Genomic DNA, 19,081 nt, shown 5'->3' on the forward strand with positions numbered 1-19,081 from the left:
AATAGTTTTCTTCAGTTTTGTTTGTATTTTTTTTTCCCAGCAAGTTTCTAATTCATGTTTAGGCTTTAAAAGCTCTAAGTTTAGACTGATGGCTTAGCCAAACCTTCAATAAATTAAAAAAAGCAAGTCTCTAATTGATTATTTTCAAAATAGATTGCTGGGAAAGAGGATATATTAGCATTCCATATTACCCCATTCTCCGCAATATACTTACACGGTTATAAGAAGTAAAACACATGATTAGATTCTAAAACATTTCCATACGGATCAAGTTCAATGCCCTACGCATCAATCATCGTGAGAAATACGATAGTGTTGAAGCTGAAATAGGAACTGCTTTCAATATTATTAAAATTATTTTTAGACCAAAAACAAAAGCCGGTAAATAAATCACTCCTTAGTCAGCGTATGAGGAAATATAAGAAGATCGTTTATGTTTTGTAATTCGGGAATTGTACACTGTGCCTCTTTGTTTGATTTGTGATTTCAATTTTATACCTACGATGAAGTACAGATTTCATAAAATGCAAAACAAATGCTCTTTATTGCGCACTAGAACTAAATAGACACACAAATAAAAGTCTTAACGGCAGAGAACAGGCTGCCATGGTTTCTTAAAAAAAATTTGAAAAAAATAGGTGAATTTTTTACATGAAAGTCGCAGAGATTTCATAATAAGTGACGAAGAGAACACACATCTTTCTACATTAGTTGTGATTATAGTGACCTTCCCTACCGACCCTTAGGGTATACGAGAAGGGTATGTGCCTGCGCGCACAGAAACTTTCTAAGTTCAGGTTCTGACCCCAGACCTTTGTCACTTGAATTCATCCGGTTCTCGAGATGCTAGTGCCTCGGGTGAGCCGCCCCGGGTGCTCGTATAGTACCTTACCTACTTTCCAGACAGGTACCGGAGCTGTAGGCATGCTTACTTCCCGTTGCGCATTGCACAACTAGCGGTTGCCAGGGCTAAGCCGTTGACTTTGACGTAGAGAACAACCGGAACTATTCGTTAAAAAATTTCATTAGCAAAAAGTCTTTTTTTGAGAAGTTAATTAGAAGAGCGCCCATCACTAGCCGCCCTTAATTAGAACGAGGTAGGCAAACAAAGTTGATGTTAAAATTCCAGTCATTTTGGCTTTTTCAATGATTGATTGTTCATAACTTCAATATTTAATTATTATTGTAATCAGTTACCGTCTTCATATCGCTCTTTCTTGAAATACTTTAATAAACATTTACCATATCCCAACCATTGTGTGAACACTCAAATTTGCACTTGGCCTCACACCTGTCTTCGCTCAATGAGTCATATACTGACAAAGAAACTTCGTTTATTTATCGTTTAACACTGCTGTTAGGTTCAAGATACTCTCGAGTTATTCAGGGAAACTGAAATGCTGAGTATTTTTATTTTGCTAATTAGCAACTATTTCCGGAAATATATATATTTATTTTTTAAGGTTCATCAACAATTGTTACAACAACTTTATGAGTGGTTATTATTGCAGGGGTAAATACTATACTAATTGCACATTTTTTTAAAGACGAACACAGCATGCAAGTAAATTAGTGGACACAATTAAGTAGACCGCGATGGATACGTTACCGACTCATATTTATGGATACATTCGATAATAAACAAAAAGAAACAAAATAAATAAACCTAAAGTGTAGTATTATATATTCTGTGAGTAAAGCTTGTATAAGTTAAAAAAGAAAAGAAAAATAGGTCACATGACGTGATAGTCCTACGGAATTTAATCAAGGAATTGTAAAATATATCTAAATTATTGATATTAATGCTAAGATGATTATATAAGGTGCACAGACGACAGTAGCGAGGCGTCCATATAACTCGATTTTCACCGGCGTATCTAAAATTGTCCACGTATTATCAAATACTACATTTTATGCTAAATTTTAAGTGTAGAATAAGTTAACCAGTGAAATGAAGTATACTAGTACCTTATGTGCTAATAAGTTGTGTTTAAGTGTCGGCAAGGCGCCACTTTTACGCCATTCATAGACGAGGCACTGGCGAGTTGCGACCCGCTACAGTCTTGCGGATTGGCGTCAAAGCTTTATTTCTGTGACGGAGATACCTATGCGGCACTTTTAGTTTGAATTGGCTAAGGAGTGAGGAGCTATCTATTTTATAACTAATGATTTTGTATAGAGTGTACCTTATAAAATACAGCCGTGGTAGTGTGATGGTTTGACCTACCGATTCACAGGCAGAGAGTTGCGGGTTCGAATCCGGCCTTGCACCTCCGTGTTTTTTGGGATTTGTGTGCGAAATTTAATTTGAAATTGACCATGAGCTTTTCAGTGAAAGAGAACATCGTGAGGAAACCTGCACGCATCTGCAATTAATTTAATAATGTGTGAAGTTACCAATCCGTATTGGGTCCGCGTGGGAAACAGCCCAATGCGAGAAAAGATCTATGCCCAGCTGTGGCACTTACATAAGGCTAAGTATATTAAACATGTGCATGACAACTATACTAATTACCTGGTCTCATGAGAAACATATCCATATTATTGAGGTTCAAGAGCAACATGAACTGATATAGAAACATTTATTTCCCCAGGTAAATCCTGCCTCATGGATACTGAAATGTTGTGGGACTTGCTAGACGGAGACAGAGCCGTTTTTGTACTATTTGTTGAATAATCCCGAGCAAGCACAAACACACGACACGCACTCCACCAGGCGTCCTGTCGTCCGTTCTCACGGTGACATCTTGGCATCTTTATCATTATTTTAACGTAAACTTTTTTGTTATGATATCAAGCGACGGGACGAAGAAGTCATGCGCCTGGTAGTAAGCGACAGGCCTATCCATGACAGTTGCAGTTGCCTCTCTGAGTTTTAAATCGGCACTGCGCCCGTTACCCTGACGCATAAGTTGACAAGTCCCGTGCGCCACTAATTTCACCTACCTACTACCATTCAATTCACCACCACTGATCTAAACGGAATATTGAAGGTAATAAATCTTCAGGAGTAGGAATAAGGATCAAGAAATAAGGAAAGATTAAGAACTTTATTGTTTTGCTCTTCCCTTGACTTTAGATTACGAATCTTGAGACTTGCTCAGTTTCTTCAGGAGTCGAGAAAGGATTTTGGGATTATGGATGGTCTGGAACATAAAATAAATGTGTTATGATTAACAAATAAAAAATCATTCTTGCACTATTACATATCCAAATAGGGCTTGCAGAACCGGCCCGGTTCATAAAATTTTGATTCCCGGTGTTGGGCTCAACTCAGTACCGGTACTCCCGGTATTCCCGTACTTCTTGAAAAGCCTAAACTGTATCCAGGAAGTATGTTTTTTCCGTTACGTCCGTACCTATTCAATAATTTGCGTAATAATAATACCATAAATGGACGTAGTTAAACAAAAAGGATCCAATGCACATCCAGTCACTTTCGAGATACGGGAGTTTAAAGTTTAAAAGTGTTTCTCACTCTTGATTTATTTTCAAAACTTATAATGTCATGTAACTCCAGAGATATTTATTTATGTTTATAGGATTTTTTTTTGCTGATCTAAAGGTTAGACGTTTGGTACGTATAATTTATTTTTTGATAATTTTGTGGATTGGATCCTTTTTGCTTAAATACGTCCAAATAATAAAGCAAAACTTTATTCTCTGATCAAAGTCAGGCTCAATTTATATTGCGTCGGAACGGAATGAAAGCGAATTTTTGTAACGATATTGTATGCATACTCGAAAATGCTCGCGCATTCCGCGGAAGATTTTGGCTCGTATCTAGTTTGTATGTTACAATATCGTTACAAAAATTTGCTTCCATTCCGTTCCGCCGCAATGTAAATTGAGCCTTAAGGTATTAATTTTGAATATCTATTTGAGAGATAACTACTATTAAATTTAACTTACATAATATTAGTTAAGTAATAAGTTTAAGTAGCATTATAATGACAGTAACGTGCGCCTGTGTATTGCCAACGGGCGATATTATTCATAGCTATAACCGGGAGTACCGGGAATCTATAATCGCGTTACCGAGACTGATTGCACCTCGCCAGTACTAACATTTCCCGGTAATTCCAGAACCAGGAATACCCGGAAGCAAGCCCTCCTTACAAAGGACGTCTGGCCAACATGAACAATTATTTAGACAAAATGCAAAAAGATAATGCTTGCTGTACATATGTATAGATAACGACAAAGGACGTTAGGCCAACATAAATATTTCTTTGAAATTATTTTTGCCCGTGTTGCGCAATATCAAGCAAGTGATAATACGAATATTAAAGTGCAAATGTATCAGTGAATGTTAATGTGTCATTAAGATTATCGTCAGTACATTATTTTGCTTTATTGAAAGCACAGCATTTGATTTAATGACGCACGGACGTTTTTGCAATTCAGTGTTAACCGTTCAACAAATGCGAGCCTCAATTCTCTGTCTATAAAATATTGCAGTGTTATCTGGTAATTAAGAGTCGTATGCTGTCTTCCTTATGATAACTAACGTAATCGAAATTTGTATCGAAGTAACCGAATTATATCATATTTAGTTTCAGTTTCATTGTTATATTAAAAACAGCGTGACATTTTTTATTAAAAAAAACTTTAGGTGCCAATATCTCGAAAGCTACCAAAATTCAAATATTCCCATTGCTATTTTTTTTTAATGGGAACGCCTTGTTGATTTGTTGTTTTGGTGTAAAGTTTTACCATTATGCGTTTGGAAGACTACGCCGAGGCAGCGACACATAATAGCGCAATAAATGCATTCGTTTTAATCCCTTGGTGTATCGTTAATACTAAAGCTTTAGTTATGAAATTAATGTATATGTAAGTGTAAAAAAAAAACATCCGAAGTTTTCTCTAAAAAACAAAATAAACCCTTAGTACGGCGTAAATCGTTCGCGGTAGCTCATCAGTTTTTAAATAATAACAAAACTACATCTTTTCTGTAACGTATACTCCGTACATTTTCAAAATGTGTATTTGTTTTAAAAGTACGGAGGAAATACAAAAAAATTTGTGCTAATTGTGCAAATTTGTACCTTAATTCGCACGTGGTCCGCCCATACTAGCTAGACCCGCCACGCTTCCCCCTGTTCGCTTTAGTCCTGTTTCGGCCGTTGGACGTGGAGATTGTGTAGCTACACACGCCTGTAAAAAACGTATGCCACACGCACACATGCACGAAGCGCATAGAACACATAAAATCAATTAGCGCCAGAAGCTCAGTGCCCTCTTAAGAATGAAGCAACGTAGTTAATAGATATTTAATAAAAAATGTAGTAAATTAATTACTACCATATTTTATTTGACTAAGGGTTTCAAGTAGGCAGTAACACATTTAAGCACACAGTCATGCTGTAATATTATTTTAAGAACTTTACGTTAAAATGATTATTTTCATCATCCTTACTTATAAATATGTCAGCATGTTTTTATCAACAATTTTTTTGCCGCCTACAATAAACAATATAATTATAAATAGGCAACGATCTCTTGCCTTGTATTTTGTACTTTGTATTACATAGACAATGGAGGGGTAGAGTCAATGAACTCAGAAATTAGTGGCATCCTCTTTAGAAAATTGTACATATCTACTACACAGTGCGTACTACTAATTTGGGCGCATTCACATTATACGACATGTCACGACTCGATAACGACATGGAAATGAACCTAGGGCTCAATTCACATTGCCGCGGTACAGAACAGAAGCGAATTTTTGTAATCGTAGCCCTGGGGGTCCTCCATCCGACATCAATCCGTAACAACAACTGTCAAATAAGTCTTCTTTTTCTTCTTCCTTTAAATGTCAAGTCAAGTTGAGGAACACACGCTCTTTTACTCAAAAATTGACCGGGGAATTTCGACAGAATTCACTGAGATGAGGATCTACAAAAAACCTACGTGAACTAATACAGAAACAAATTAATTTTTTTTTAAATAAATTTACACAGCACATGCACAACGGGAGAGTGGACTAAAGTTAGGAGGAAGTTGATATTATAGGGACGGCGGATTTTAGGTGGGAGGATATCATACAGAGGAGTGACGATACGATTACAGTAAAAAAAACAGGTAGATGCTCGAGGGAACCTTCTGCCAGACCACTCTCGCATAGGGACTGGTCTCGAACACGGCTCTTTGTCAAGTACGAAGCTTCATTCGCATCATGCGTCATTTAATGTGGTCGAGTATTATTCATTTGACCGTATGGGAGTAGACCCCCTGATGATGAACTTTACGTTGTTTTAAATAGAAATCTACTAGACTCAGACATGTCAACTAAAGTACCGGATAACTCACTTAACTTAAATCGAATTTTTGTTCGACATGTTTCGCACCAGTCCGCCAGCGACCTCGTTAGCATAGTAGAATAAGTACAAGTAGGTACGATAACTCCACACAAACGTCGCTGCGCCGCTTGTATGCGTGCGCGCCCGCCGCGCGTTGTTTGACGACGCACACATTTGCATAATCTATCGTTGCATAACACTGGTCATCCCAACGTGCCATTCGAATTTCCTCTGTTATATGATCGCGTAAAGCCATCCTATCGTGTATCAATTAGTACATTCTTTAGATTAGGCAATATCCTTAGCTGTATTTACTGCATATTTTTATAAGACTGTTATTTAATAAGTCCACTTGAATTGAACTTAAGCACGAACCAATGATTAAATTGATAAGGCACTCTAAACACAATGATAAGTCACTCTTAATTCAATGTATTAAGAGTGCCTTTTGCATTGCAAGCATTGGTTTAAGACGTACTTAACTTTGGTGCAAGTGGACATTGGAGTTTTGCTAATATGGCATAAGAAACGAGGTACTTACCGCATTCACAATTCGAATTTGCTGTGTTTTCAGCAAATTGTTTTTTTGTTTTATTACGATTGTGGTGAGTAATGTAGTAAGAAGTGGATCATCGACATTATGAGTAATTTCGCGTTTACGACTACAGTAAAATTAATGCACTGGAAAAGGCGGCTTTATCAATAAAATAGGTAATAAAGTTTCATATAAAACAATTTGACACCCATTATACTCTCCGATGGACCGAATTCCTAATGAACTCATACGTCAGAGAACTAAAGTGACCGCCACAGCCTCGCAAAAATCAGTAAGCATAAGTGGCAGTGGGCAGGACTTGTCTGCAGTAGGGCAGATGTCCGAGAGTGACGACCACATCAAGGCCAACAAAGTGTAGGACGCCCTGTACGACCCGTGGCCGTTGCATGGCAGTATATCACACGCAATGTGTGTGATAGACCTCCCCGTGACATATTTATTTCAGTTGATAAAGGTGTTGTCTTTATTTTTTTTATTGCGATTACTGAATCGGTAAGATATCGCACTAGAGTCATTCATTCTTTTATTTATTTGGTAATGAATTATTGTTATACGTTTTGAAGAACAAGGATAATGATACGAAATTGCGTATCTTTGTCACAAAAAATGCCGGTTTTTGTAGTTTCAGTTTTTACATATTTTACGTTATATTAGTTATTTCCGTATTTCTAATTACTCTCATGTATTTAACTGTTTTATAAATGTTCTCCTCACCTTTTTCCAATAATTGTTATATATCAATTTGTTGGTTTTTATTATTTCTTTTTGTCTCGTTAGTCGCGCTCAATTTTTACGTTGATAAAATTACAGAACAGAACTGTCAAAATGTTTTGAAATCAGCTGTGACCTTGCGGTCTTCTTTTGCAGCCATTGGTCGAGGCGCTCGCGATGCGACACAAATGTAACGTCACGGTGCTCGCCATGTCAGCTGTTGTGATAAATTTTAAAATGGCGGTTTTATCACTCGGATTTGACAGGTAAATGTGGATATAACCCCTTTATCTCGGCGGTATGCTACGGGGGTTGATAATGGTGGCCGGTAGAGTCTTATGTCCAGCAGTGGATGCGTGTAAGCTGACGATTACCCATTATTCGTCCCACTGAAGGCGCACAGATCTCTATAGAGGGTTTAGGTCATGATCCTCCACGCTGGTTTAATGCGGTTTGGGGGCTTTGCATGTTTTGCAAGAGTTGTGAACAATCTTCGGCAAGCAGATTTTAGGAAGACAGGAAGGCAATTTCATTTTTTTATGACAAATAAGTCGTGCGATTTACGATTAATACGCCAAAATCCAGGTAAGCGATTGATACGCCTAAATCGCAAAGATCTGAGCAGCACTGACACTGCGCTCGTCATTCTGAAATATAAAGTTGACAAGTCCCATGTGTCTGTATTTTCACCAGCACCTTACCCTTCAAAACCGGAACGCATTAACGCTTACATTACCGCTTTGCTGCAAAAATGGGTAAGGTGGCAGTACTTGTCTGGACGAACTCTTTTACAAGGATTTATGACAAAGCATTTCATTCTCATTCAGTCATTTTTGCCTCGAAAAGTTATGGATTAGGCGACATAGACCTATTTGCAAAATGACCTTTAGTCGTAAAACGACGTAATCGTGATAGGCCTCATTCTGAAAATGCCTTATTCGGGAAGTACTCTATTCTACTTAAGACTTATTCGTACAAAGATTTATTCTTAAAAGGACTTATTCTCAAAAAGACATTCTTAAAAAGACATATTCTTAAAAAGACTTATTCTTGAAATACCTCAATTTTCTAATTGTTTGTCATTTCACTAATTTATATTACACAGCTTCTGCGTATTTGGATGACAAAAATCCATACTAGTGACCCGAGCTTTGATCATTATTTAACAAGTCAAAAAATAATCCTTCAAGAAAACACTTAATAAAATCTAGACAGATACATCAAAATACTACTTAACCAAACATATCAAAATCTTCGCGGGACTACGTGTTGGCTCCGACAAAACAAATTGAAACCACCCAACATTAAATGTACGGAAACCAGCCTGTGCAAATAACCGCGCCCTGATAGGTTCAAAATAAATATTGTAAATGATAAATATGTGTAATTTGCTGACCCTGTTTTAAACCTAATGAAACAAGTTTGCAAATTAAAAACAATTAATAAGTATTACGAAAGGCGATTAGAATAACAATACTTCGTAATCGTAACAGTTACCATAAACATGTTTAAAATAAAAAAAAAAACACGAAAAAATGTAACAGGTTTACGATAACAGCTATCCATTAGTTACCCCTTTAGTTACCTAAGTTCAAGTTATTTATGGTACCAGTTAGTACAGGAGTCTTTAAGTCGTTTTTGCAAGTTAAATTGTAAAACTTCCCACATTTCGAAACAGGTTTTCGTTCATTGTTGCAATTTCCGTGAATTTAAAATTAGGTGAGATAGAAGACGCGTATTTTGGTGCTAATATCTTATAAAAATATATCATAATGTATACTATTATATATCATTGGATATATTTTGTACAAAAAGGTTGTATTATGACAAAACGTTCATAAGAGCCACTGGCCATATACCAGAACATTTCATCGAAAACAAACGACGATTTAAGTCATTTTTAACCGACTTCAAAAAAGGAGGAGGTTCACAATTCGACTGTATGTTTTTTTTGTATGTGTGTTACGCGATAACTTCGCCATTTGTGAACCGATTTTGATTCTTTTTTGTTGCAAAGAGGTACCCATCCACCTCAGAAGTAGTCCCATTTATATTTGAAGAAAATCGACCTCTAAGGGTGGTAAACTAGGGGATGAATGACTTTTGAGGTCAGTTTTTTTAGTACTCTGTACTGAGGTTGGTTATCAAATTAAACGTTCTTGGGGCCTAAAAAGATCGTATTAGCAGAATCATAATTATGATCCTAATACGATTCATATTTCAAATCGTAAAAGGGTTACTTGATTGACAATTCACATTATGAATTGCTAACAATTGAGTTCGGGTGTAATTTGTGGTTGTCTATATGTGTGTCCATGGCACCCGCGACACAGGGTTTCCCTAGTGCAGGGCTATGTTGAGTGTATGCGTTATTACTATAATTCATATAACGCTATTCATTTATATGACACCATTTTACGCACTTCCATACAACATGGAAGTGCGTAAAATGGTCTACAAAATACGAATTGCTTATTGGTCAAATTGTTGACGTTGACAACTTCGTACTTGTTGCCAGCCGAATCATCAAAATTTATGAAATTCCTGGTTGCTTGGTAATTTAAACTTTTTAAGTAGTTGTTTTATCAATGAACATACGTATTTACACTAAATTTTCGTAATAAATCCATGAATATTATAAAATCAAAATAAAAAGAAACAGTAAAGTTACGGTTTTTTTTGGATATGGCAATTATAACACCTAAGCAGAAACTGCTGGTGAATTGAATTGGATACAATTCATCGGAATATGGGATCGTTTTACGAAAATAGCAGGAATTGCTACTGTATTGCAAGGAGTTCTGTAAATGAATTACTTTGAGCAGGCCTTTTTATGATTTGACCTTTTTAGACCCTCTGGTATATGTGGTTAGTGGTTTATATGAACGTTGTTATCATAATGCACCGTTTTTACCTGTGGCTAGCTACAGACCGCTGATCCGACACTTTTTCTATAAAGGTTTCAAAAGTGAGGAAGGAACTTATAGCTAACGATACACAGTCTTATGTTATAGATATCGATTATCATTCGATCAAAATCTCAAATTAAATCGACGTTCTTGGTTTACGCTTTATGAATAATATAGGCAGTGTAATTTCCTGTCGCCTAGGACTTACGCCTACACTGGTTATCATTTCTTCCAGTCTTCCTGATTGGACGAATAATTACAATCTCAGTACAGAGTACTAAAAAATTGAATTGAAATCGGCTACCGGAAAGTGCGCAAAACTGGATTCGTCCCCTAGTTTGCCACCTTTAGAGCGGTTACACACGGCGATTTTTAGCAGCGATGCAAACGCGATGCAGTGGCGTTGCAGTCGCTAATCGTCTACGTTTACATACGCGCGCGAGTTTGACCAGCAATGGAAACGCGATGCAAGCGCGCCACTGCATCGATACAAACACGAATTGCGTCGCTGCACTTGGGATTAATCTCGCGTTTGTATCGATGCAATAGCTAGTTTGTATCGATGCAGTCGCGCGTTTGCGTCGATGCAATCGCTTATAAATCGCAAGTGTGCTAAAAGTCGCAGTGTGTTTTCTTTAAATATAAACGGGACCGATACTGAGATAACCTTTTTCCAACAAAAAAAGAATCATTAAAATCGGTTCACAAATGAGTATCAGTGAGTTATCAAACAAAATACAGTCGAATTGAGACCCTCCTCCTTTTTTTAGTCGGTTAATAAATGTTATAGTTAACCTCGAATCGGTAGTTTGCATTCTCCTTGTAGAAAAAAAATATCATTGTCTTCAATGTAAGGACCTTAGAATGAAGATAGTGACTATCTAAAGAGCGCTGTAATGAAAATTAATCACAATAAAAGTACAGGAATTTATGATCCCTTATATCTTGGCGCTCGATATTCAACTACAGTTCATGATAGCGAAATAATTCAACGTAACGGAAACAAATAATCGATGAATCAACTGTATTCAACAGGAAAAGACAAGGTTTTTGGCAACATACCTAAATGTCGGCTTGAAATTTTGACACTGTATGTACGGCATTGCAGATGTGATGTTAGACTTACTTGAAACCGAAGTAATAAGTTTTTTGAGGATAAAGGAACTGAGAAACTGTTAAACGATACGTCGCCCATTAAACGTTGGTGATGCTAAGGAAGTATTCTTAATATTAAGAAATGTACCAGAAGCCGTGGAGAAGTCTCCTGTGCCTGTAATTGCGATAGATGAAATGAATAAGCAAGTGATATTTTGTAAGAACCCTACTAATAAAAATGTAAAATAACCGATTTTCTTTAACCTCGGTTAAAAGATCAGGAATACCATTCTTTAAAGAACAATAACCAGTGCCCCAATTCTGATAAGTTTAAATCATCACTGTTGTATGTTGATAGAGGGTCAATGACTGCATTTCGTCCGTTTGGTATTCTGCTAAAAGTTAAGAGTACTGGCTTGTTAGTAGCTAACCATCGAGCTATAAATCAACTGCCAATGCAATTTTTTGGTATTCTGCTCTTTAATGGCGTAGTCTACTAATATTATATTTAATTTGAAGACTAAATTCTTAAACGAGATGACATTATGCTATGCATAGTATTTCGTATTTCCATGGTAGTTTTAGGAATTTCCATAGACCGTTAGCATCGAGTATATAACTAGATATAGAGACGAAATGTCATTTAGTTTGTTTGAAAACTATTCTGCCAAATCATTACTGTGACAACTGCGCTCCGATTGGCCAGCCCGAATTCGAAACAATTGACGGGTGTCGTCAATTGTTTCACTTTAAATCGACCGGTTTAACTTGAGCTTTGCTATAATGGACGAAAATTGCAAAATTACATATTTAATATTTAATTGCCGATGAAATGTGATTTCGTTTGTTTTGTAATTAGATGTTTTACTAATTTTCCCACACCACCGAATAGAACAGCCATCATAGCTAGAGATATTATCTTTATTACAATAAATTCAGAATATTTTTGGAATATACGGAGACGTACACACAGGTCAGTTTTTGGCGTTGTACTATTTCAGCTTTCTAATTTGTGATTTCAGCGCAAACGAGAGTTAATATTTAAAAATGATATCAGTGCCATTTCACTGGTGAGTTGCCAGGGATGAATGGCCCTTATTTCGTCTCTATTTCTAGTTATATACTCGATGATCGTTAGTGATTGAATAAGTGAATGCCATCACTGCCATTCCACTGACTTTCAACTGCCATTGCAACTAGATTTTAGCAGAACAGCAATTATAATCATAATTGCAATGTAATCTCAATGGAGTCTCAATGGAATTACAATTACCAGAGGTTTCATGAAAATTAGCAGCAGAGATGTGGGGATTTCTTTCGAGTCAGTATTTCAATGCCTCAAGATTCAAAGATTGCAAAAGCTTTGCAAACATGACCTCTATCCCTGTTGAGTCATCCCAAACATTGCGACTGTCGGCGGTAAGTACCCTCATTTACGACATTCCTTCTGCTGTAGTAAACGCCTCCACCCCGGAATGACTTGTCTTGGCCAGTCTGGAGGTTCTCAAGCATGCTTCCAGTCTGAGTTGGTCACAACAGCGATAGTAAGTCTAGTATCCTCAAAAACCATGACGCAATTGCCTCTCCCAGATAGAATAAATATACTGTTCGAAATCAATCAAGAAGAAGCCGTGCCGCGAAAACAGAAGAGAGTTAATGATAGGTTGCCACGTACACATCAATTCTGAATTAGAATCTTAATTAATTCTACAAACAACGCAAATAGCCATGCTTACTTTTTCCCAACAGCAAATGGCAACCTGCCGTATCGTGCTTTCACCATTGTCGTCCGAGTTTCATTAGAATGTTGACTATCAATTCCATCAAGGTCCAATGAGTGTAATGCTTACTATAGTATATAAATAAACAAGTGCAGGCGAGAAGTGAAACTAATTAGGAGATTCCACAGATTTCGAAATGGTTTTCGCTTTTTTTCAAAATAGTTACGACATACCGAAAATATCTTTCTTCGCTTCTTATTAAAACAATAGTTTGTGAAGACGAGTGCACAGTGATTTTTCCCTGTGTTTAGTTACTTTTCAGCACCCCTTAAAAGAGTTATAGGAAAAAGTCTCCGTAGTGCCTTCAATGGGATATATAAGATAACATGTATAAAAACAAATTTCTTACGGAGAGAGTCCGCTCGTGACTATGACGGCAGAACGGTTTTACCGACAAAGGCATCACTAACATTTCTAGCAAATGCGTGACTAAAAGCCGAATGATGTCTGGGATATGTAATCTTGTTTTTGTTTCGTTCAAAAATATATATTACGTATAATTAGACACATTACTATCAATTAGATAATCTATTAGATTCCAAAATAATAGTCACAACATAAGATAAAGCTCTTAATTAATAGATTCAGGCGTTACTTTGCGGAAGTCCATGTTAATAAAAATTGCAACATAAAATGGCTGCTATTAAGTGTTATATGCATAGGTTGTTGACAGTCCCTCTTTCTAAAAAACATTATAATTTAGAGTTAAATATTATTTATCAGATTGCACTTTCTAACGGTTACAGTAAAACGCTTAAAAAGCTTAGTTCACAAAAAACAGAGGCAGATAGTCAACAACATATTGTATACTGCGGTTTCGTCACAGCCTATTAATAAATATAAAGCAAGCATTACTTATGTTGGCCATTTGTCAGAAAAGATTTATAAAATTTTGAAATCAAATGATACAAATGTTGCTATAAGACAAATAACATTTTGCGCTCTTGACTTTGCAATGGCAAGGAAAGAGTGGAAAGTGGTAAGACGTCGGGAGTGTAACATGTAACAGTGTATATATAGTTCAAACAGGGCGTAACTTTATAACCAGATATAAAGAGCTTATTTCTTCGTTTAGGCATAAGCACCCATACTTATGATAGCTTATATTTTTGCGAAAAAAGACTACGTCTGGGTGTCTTAGACCAGATGGAAATAATTAAGTACAACAACAGGGGTTACATAATTAATGAACAATTGAATTTTGCATCATCACTTTTATTACGGGTATTTTCAGGTTTCAACAATAGCAACACTGGGGCTAGCGGGGTATAAATACACCAACCGTTTTGAACGAGCTCACTCTTCGGCCGAGTGTCAAGCAGTCAACAGCCCCTAAGGATGCCTCGTGGAGAGGCGAAACACGTGTTGGGTATATTTTTGGTGATGGTTTGTGACTATAGTTGCGCTTGTGTTATTTATTTTATTAATTTTATTTATAATTAACTGCATGAAAAAATATTCAACACAAACGCAGCTATTTTGCACGATTTAACCTTCACTTCTTTCACTGGGTTCTCGGAGTAGCAAATTAATTTACTTCCATTTTTATTAAGATAAAGCTCGCCTTGGAAGATTTCAACCAAGTAATTTGCACACAAATTCGCTCGGAGAAAATTAACCTTTGTAGCTTTGAAACGACTTATGTGAAAGGTCAGGCGGTCTTGGTCGTTAAGCGGTTAGAAAAGCGTAACAACTAGACCTAGATTAGTTCTTTACGACCTATGTAGGTATTAAATGAATGACGTCATGCAGGTTATCTGTCATTTGACGTCACGACGTACGTCTAACTTAGTTACTTTTAACTCTCTCTATCCTCCCTCTGAAACACAATTATTTTGCCCACGTGAGTTCTGAACAAACAGAGGATCTTACCACCACCAAAAATAAGTAGAGGGTTTTTACGGGCATGGATGAAGAGCTGCAAGGGCCACCCAAATAATAATAATATATATAGATGGTGAGACAAGCGCAAAATCACGGTGTGTAATGGTAATACCATTGACTTACAAATAAATGGACGACGGGTCTAATACAAAAACCACGAAAAAAATGTCCCAAGTCAACCTATTCGAAATTTAAATTGTAATGTCATCGCAATATCGCGCTGTCAGTAGAACAAATGAAGACTAAAGCGGAGTGTCGCGCTCTGTATACGATTTTAGCGCCTTACAAGTGCGGACACTTTTTAGCGCGGACCCGACGTCCATATAATTGTAAGTCAATGGGTAATACTTAGCCGTGGGTGAAGTTGTTCTGTGTACAATGTTAATGGTGATGATAAGTATATAATTTACTTAGTAGTAAACTAGAATATACTCATGGACACTTACAAGAACATGGATAATTAGAATAACGCTAAATACAAAGGTTAAATTATGATAACAACTTCCATATGAACCCCTGCCACATATACTAGAACGTTCGATTGAAATCAGAAGACGATTGCAGTCATTCTTTTTTCAAATAGTCAAAAGAATTTTTCAAAATGAGTGTATTAAATGTCCGAAAATTGTACATACAATGAGGCATGATAAATAAAGAGTATTACAACGGGAAACGGGGTTCCTTGGGGTACAGTTTTGCTACTTACAATGGATGGGTCGACCTAAGAAACTTGGTGAAAGCACTTAGACATACAAATGAGAAAAACGTCACAGTAGTCGTATTATTTTCAAGTTTCTTTTCGTATGTAACTCACTTCTCGATTGTTTCTATTAAAAACTAGGTAGGTAAATAGAAAAGCCAGGTAAAAAATATTTGTATATTTTTATTTATATATTATTACTAGATTTCTTAGGTTTTCGTTTTCTTAGGGTTGTTATATGTACATTGTAAATGAAACAATTTTTTTTTGTTCCGATCTAAATCGCGTATTATCACGGCTGTGATACCTGTAAAGGGCCCGACTTTCCATTTTATCTAGATTTAAAATCGTAAAAAATGTTTCTAATTATGATTTTAAATGTAGTTTGGCGCCAGTGTTTTATTTTTTTCGCACAGACCTTCATTTCGGTCTTCCCAAAAGTTTACAATTTAGCAGGTGGGTATCGCGTATTGCATTTATCTAATTGAGTTCAGTTTCCAAGTCTGATGATAATTTAGCGTTATAGGACTATGAATATGATGGAAAAAGCATTCTTAAGCAAAGTCACATTAAAGCTCATTTTCAATCTAGATGATTTTATTTGAACATACTTGAAGTATAAAATGCGGTTGCAAGCTCAAAACCTGCTAGCAATACAGTTGATTTATTTCAGATAACATTTACAAAGAAAATCAATAAAACATCGTGCGACCAACAAGAGCGTGTCCCAGAGTTCCCAGTAAAAACATAAATAATTGTACCCTTTCTACAAACAGAAAGGAGCAGATCGTAAATCTATGTAGTAAGTGTTATTTTCTGAAATAATGCCTTCAACTTTCTTGCCTTAGTATTTCTGAATAATTATGATACCGCAAATTATTCATAGTAGGTACCTATGTACCTCTTTTCCCAGATGATACTATTATCATCTGGGAAAAGAGGAGGTCAAGAGACTTTAAATAGATAACTTTGTTTAACGTAATCTTACTCTTTAGTAGTACCTATCTAGTAAAATTTTTCGTCGGGACAGGCTAAGGCATCTAATTGGCCATACGCAGGTCGCAGATTGTAATTTTCCTTCAATAGTTTCATTTTCTGACATTTTTTCGCGGAAAATCGTTAAATCTTTACGGTGGCCATTTTGAAACTCCTAAGATTTTTCACTCGTCGGGAAAGGTTAAGGCGTCTAAGCAATAGCATCATAGATAGCAAGTACTTACGTATTTACATAACTACATATCGTGTTAAAAGGGAGTTAGTAACTTTTTTAAATTTATTTCATGACTTTTAGATTCAAGTCCTTCAGTCGAAATATTAGTGGTAATAAACACAAAAAGTAATAAGTAAGCGGGCCTAGTAGTGAAATTTAAAAGATAGTTGGTGGTGTCAGGACCGATGTGTCCAAATGCGTGACAGATGCGTAAAAAAAAGTGGGACGTGGGATTCTAGTCGGGGCTTGGTTTATGTAACATTAGTTTCAACTTTTTTTTGTAATTAGTTTAGAAGCAGGCCTTGTAGCCAAAGGCTATATAATTTTAGTAACTTAGTTATTTAATAAATAATAGAAAAATCGGAATATTTTCGTACCGTGCTGTGATAGTACGGAAAATGTCTTAGTACCCCTGAAAATCTTTACTTTCCATGCAAGTCGGGAGATTGGCAACAATAAGGTGATCTGTGCACGAACTCAACAAAATGACCATCAAAACAAGGAAAAGGTAATAACATTTAAAGAGGCTGCATGGTAGAACCTTTGACTACACAAATAAATCGATGAAAACTTAATTAGTATTGTTTACACAGTTCTTTATTAATAGTAATATAACAATAATGTTTACTATAATAATAATTGTGCTAATAAATGCTAGTATAGCAGATATATAAATAGTGTTAATAATGTCACATTTGTGTGAATTATTACACATGATCATTTCATTTTAGAAGTCCCGCCATTAAAAACATATTTTTGTACACTTCTTCCGTCTCTCAGCCTATTACAACTTGTAGGTAGTAATTATGAGAGTAATAACTATAACAACCGCGCTACAAAAATTACTCAACCCAAATAACTTACACCAAAAAATGCCTAACAAACAATTGCAACGTTTGAAAGTGAAAACTAGTGGTTGCCATGTGAAAAATAGTAAAACATCTATCCTAAAATCTTCTGTATCAATGTCATAAGTTTTAACCTATTATTACGTTAAATAATCCATTAATCTAAAGCACATTTATCACAAAATGTCACTGTTATCGGAACAGATAACAAGTTCTTATTAGGAGGCACTAAAAAGATATTTTGGTTCAGTCAGTTATGGAACGCGAACTGGGGTTCCCATTACAGATTGTTTCAACTTCGAACGTAGGTATAAAACAAGTGTGACTGTTGTCATATTTTACCTGCTATCCTTAAAACTGCACGGTCTGCCGGATCCAGCTGCAGAATGGACAAAGGTTTGTCCTTCGCCCATTCTTTCAAGCTGAAATCGTTCTCGTATTCCATGTTTTTGTCATCCAAAACACGAACTCTTGCGCGGACCCTCGCACATAATTGAATATCTCACGCTACCACACAAACACCGAATACTTAACACCAAACATGATTGTAAATAATCACATGAAATAAAAAAGTAAACAAAACGTAATACTCATTGTAGAAAATCGATAAACGCCACAAGCAAAGATACGGCTAGTGCGTATCCGCACACAAGCACAATATTCACTGTTTGAAGGTACACTTTTAAAATCTATTACCAAATAATTGATAAAATAAATAAATGGTTATTAAAAAAGTACAATAATTAAAGAGGACGGAGTAACAACAGAGCGTTTTTAGGTTATTCAATGCGCCGAGCGTCATACACCGAACCGGCGGGCAGACATCATGCGACTGGTCTTTTTTGTTCACCGCTGTCCGCTTCGTGGCGCTTTCGTCGCTCAGCTGTTCTCGCGCATGCCCTCAATTACTATAAACCCGGCTAAATACAAATACAATACGATTCATGTAACTCTCATTCATATCGTATTTATACACGCTTATCACATGGTCAAAATCAAAAATAAAGTAATTTTATTTTATATTTTGACAATGAATTGTTTTAATAAAATATGTTTTTGAAGGCAGTTAGCGCCATCTATTG

The 19,081-nt window shown here is 36.2% G+C and overlaps 1 protein-coding gene across 1 annotated transcript in view; it reads right to left on the minus strand.

Annotated features, from left to right (window-relative positions):
* Positions 1-18,838, minus strand: part of LOC113239736 (plectin-like) — a 303,113-nt gene extending 284,275 nt beyond the window's left edge. Inside the window, exon 1 of the mRNA XM_026476833.1 lies at positions 18,342-18,838. Within this exon, the coding sequence (XP_026332618.1) occupies positions 18,342-18,444 (103 nt within the window). The 5' untranslated portion in view covers positions 18,445-18,838. The remainder of the gene's footprint in view (positions 1-18,341) is intronic.
* Positions 18,839-19,081: the final 243 nt, after the last annotated feature.

The sequence above is a fragment of the Hyposmocoma kahamanoa genome, unplaced genomic scaffold (genome assembly GCF_003589595.1).
Source record: "Hyposmocoma kahamanoa isolate Upper Pololo Valley unplaced genomic scaffold, ASM358959v1 116, whole genome shotgun sequence".
In the NCBI taxonomy this organism is placed as follows: Eukaryota; Metazoa; Arthropoda; class Insecta; order Lepidoptera; family Cosmopterigidae; genus Hyposmocoma; species Hyposmocoma kahamanoa.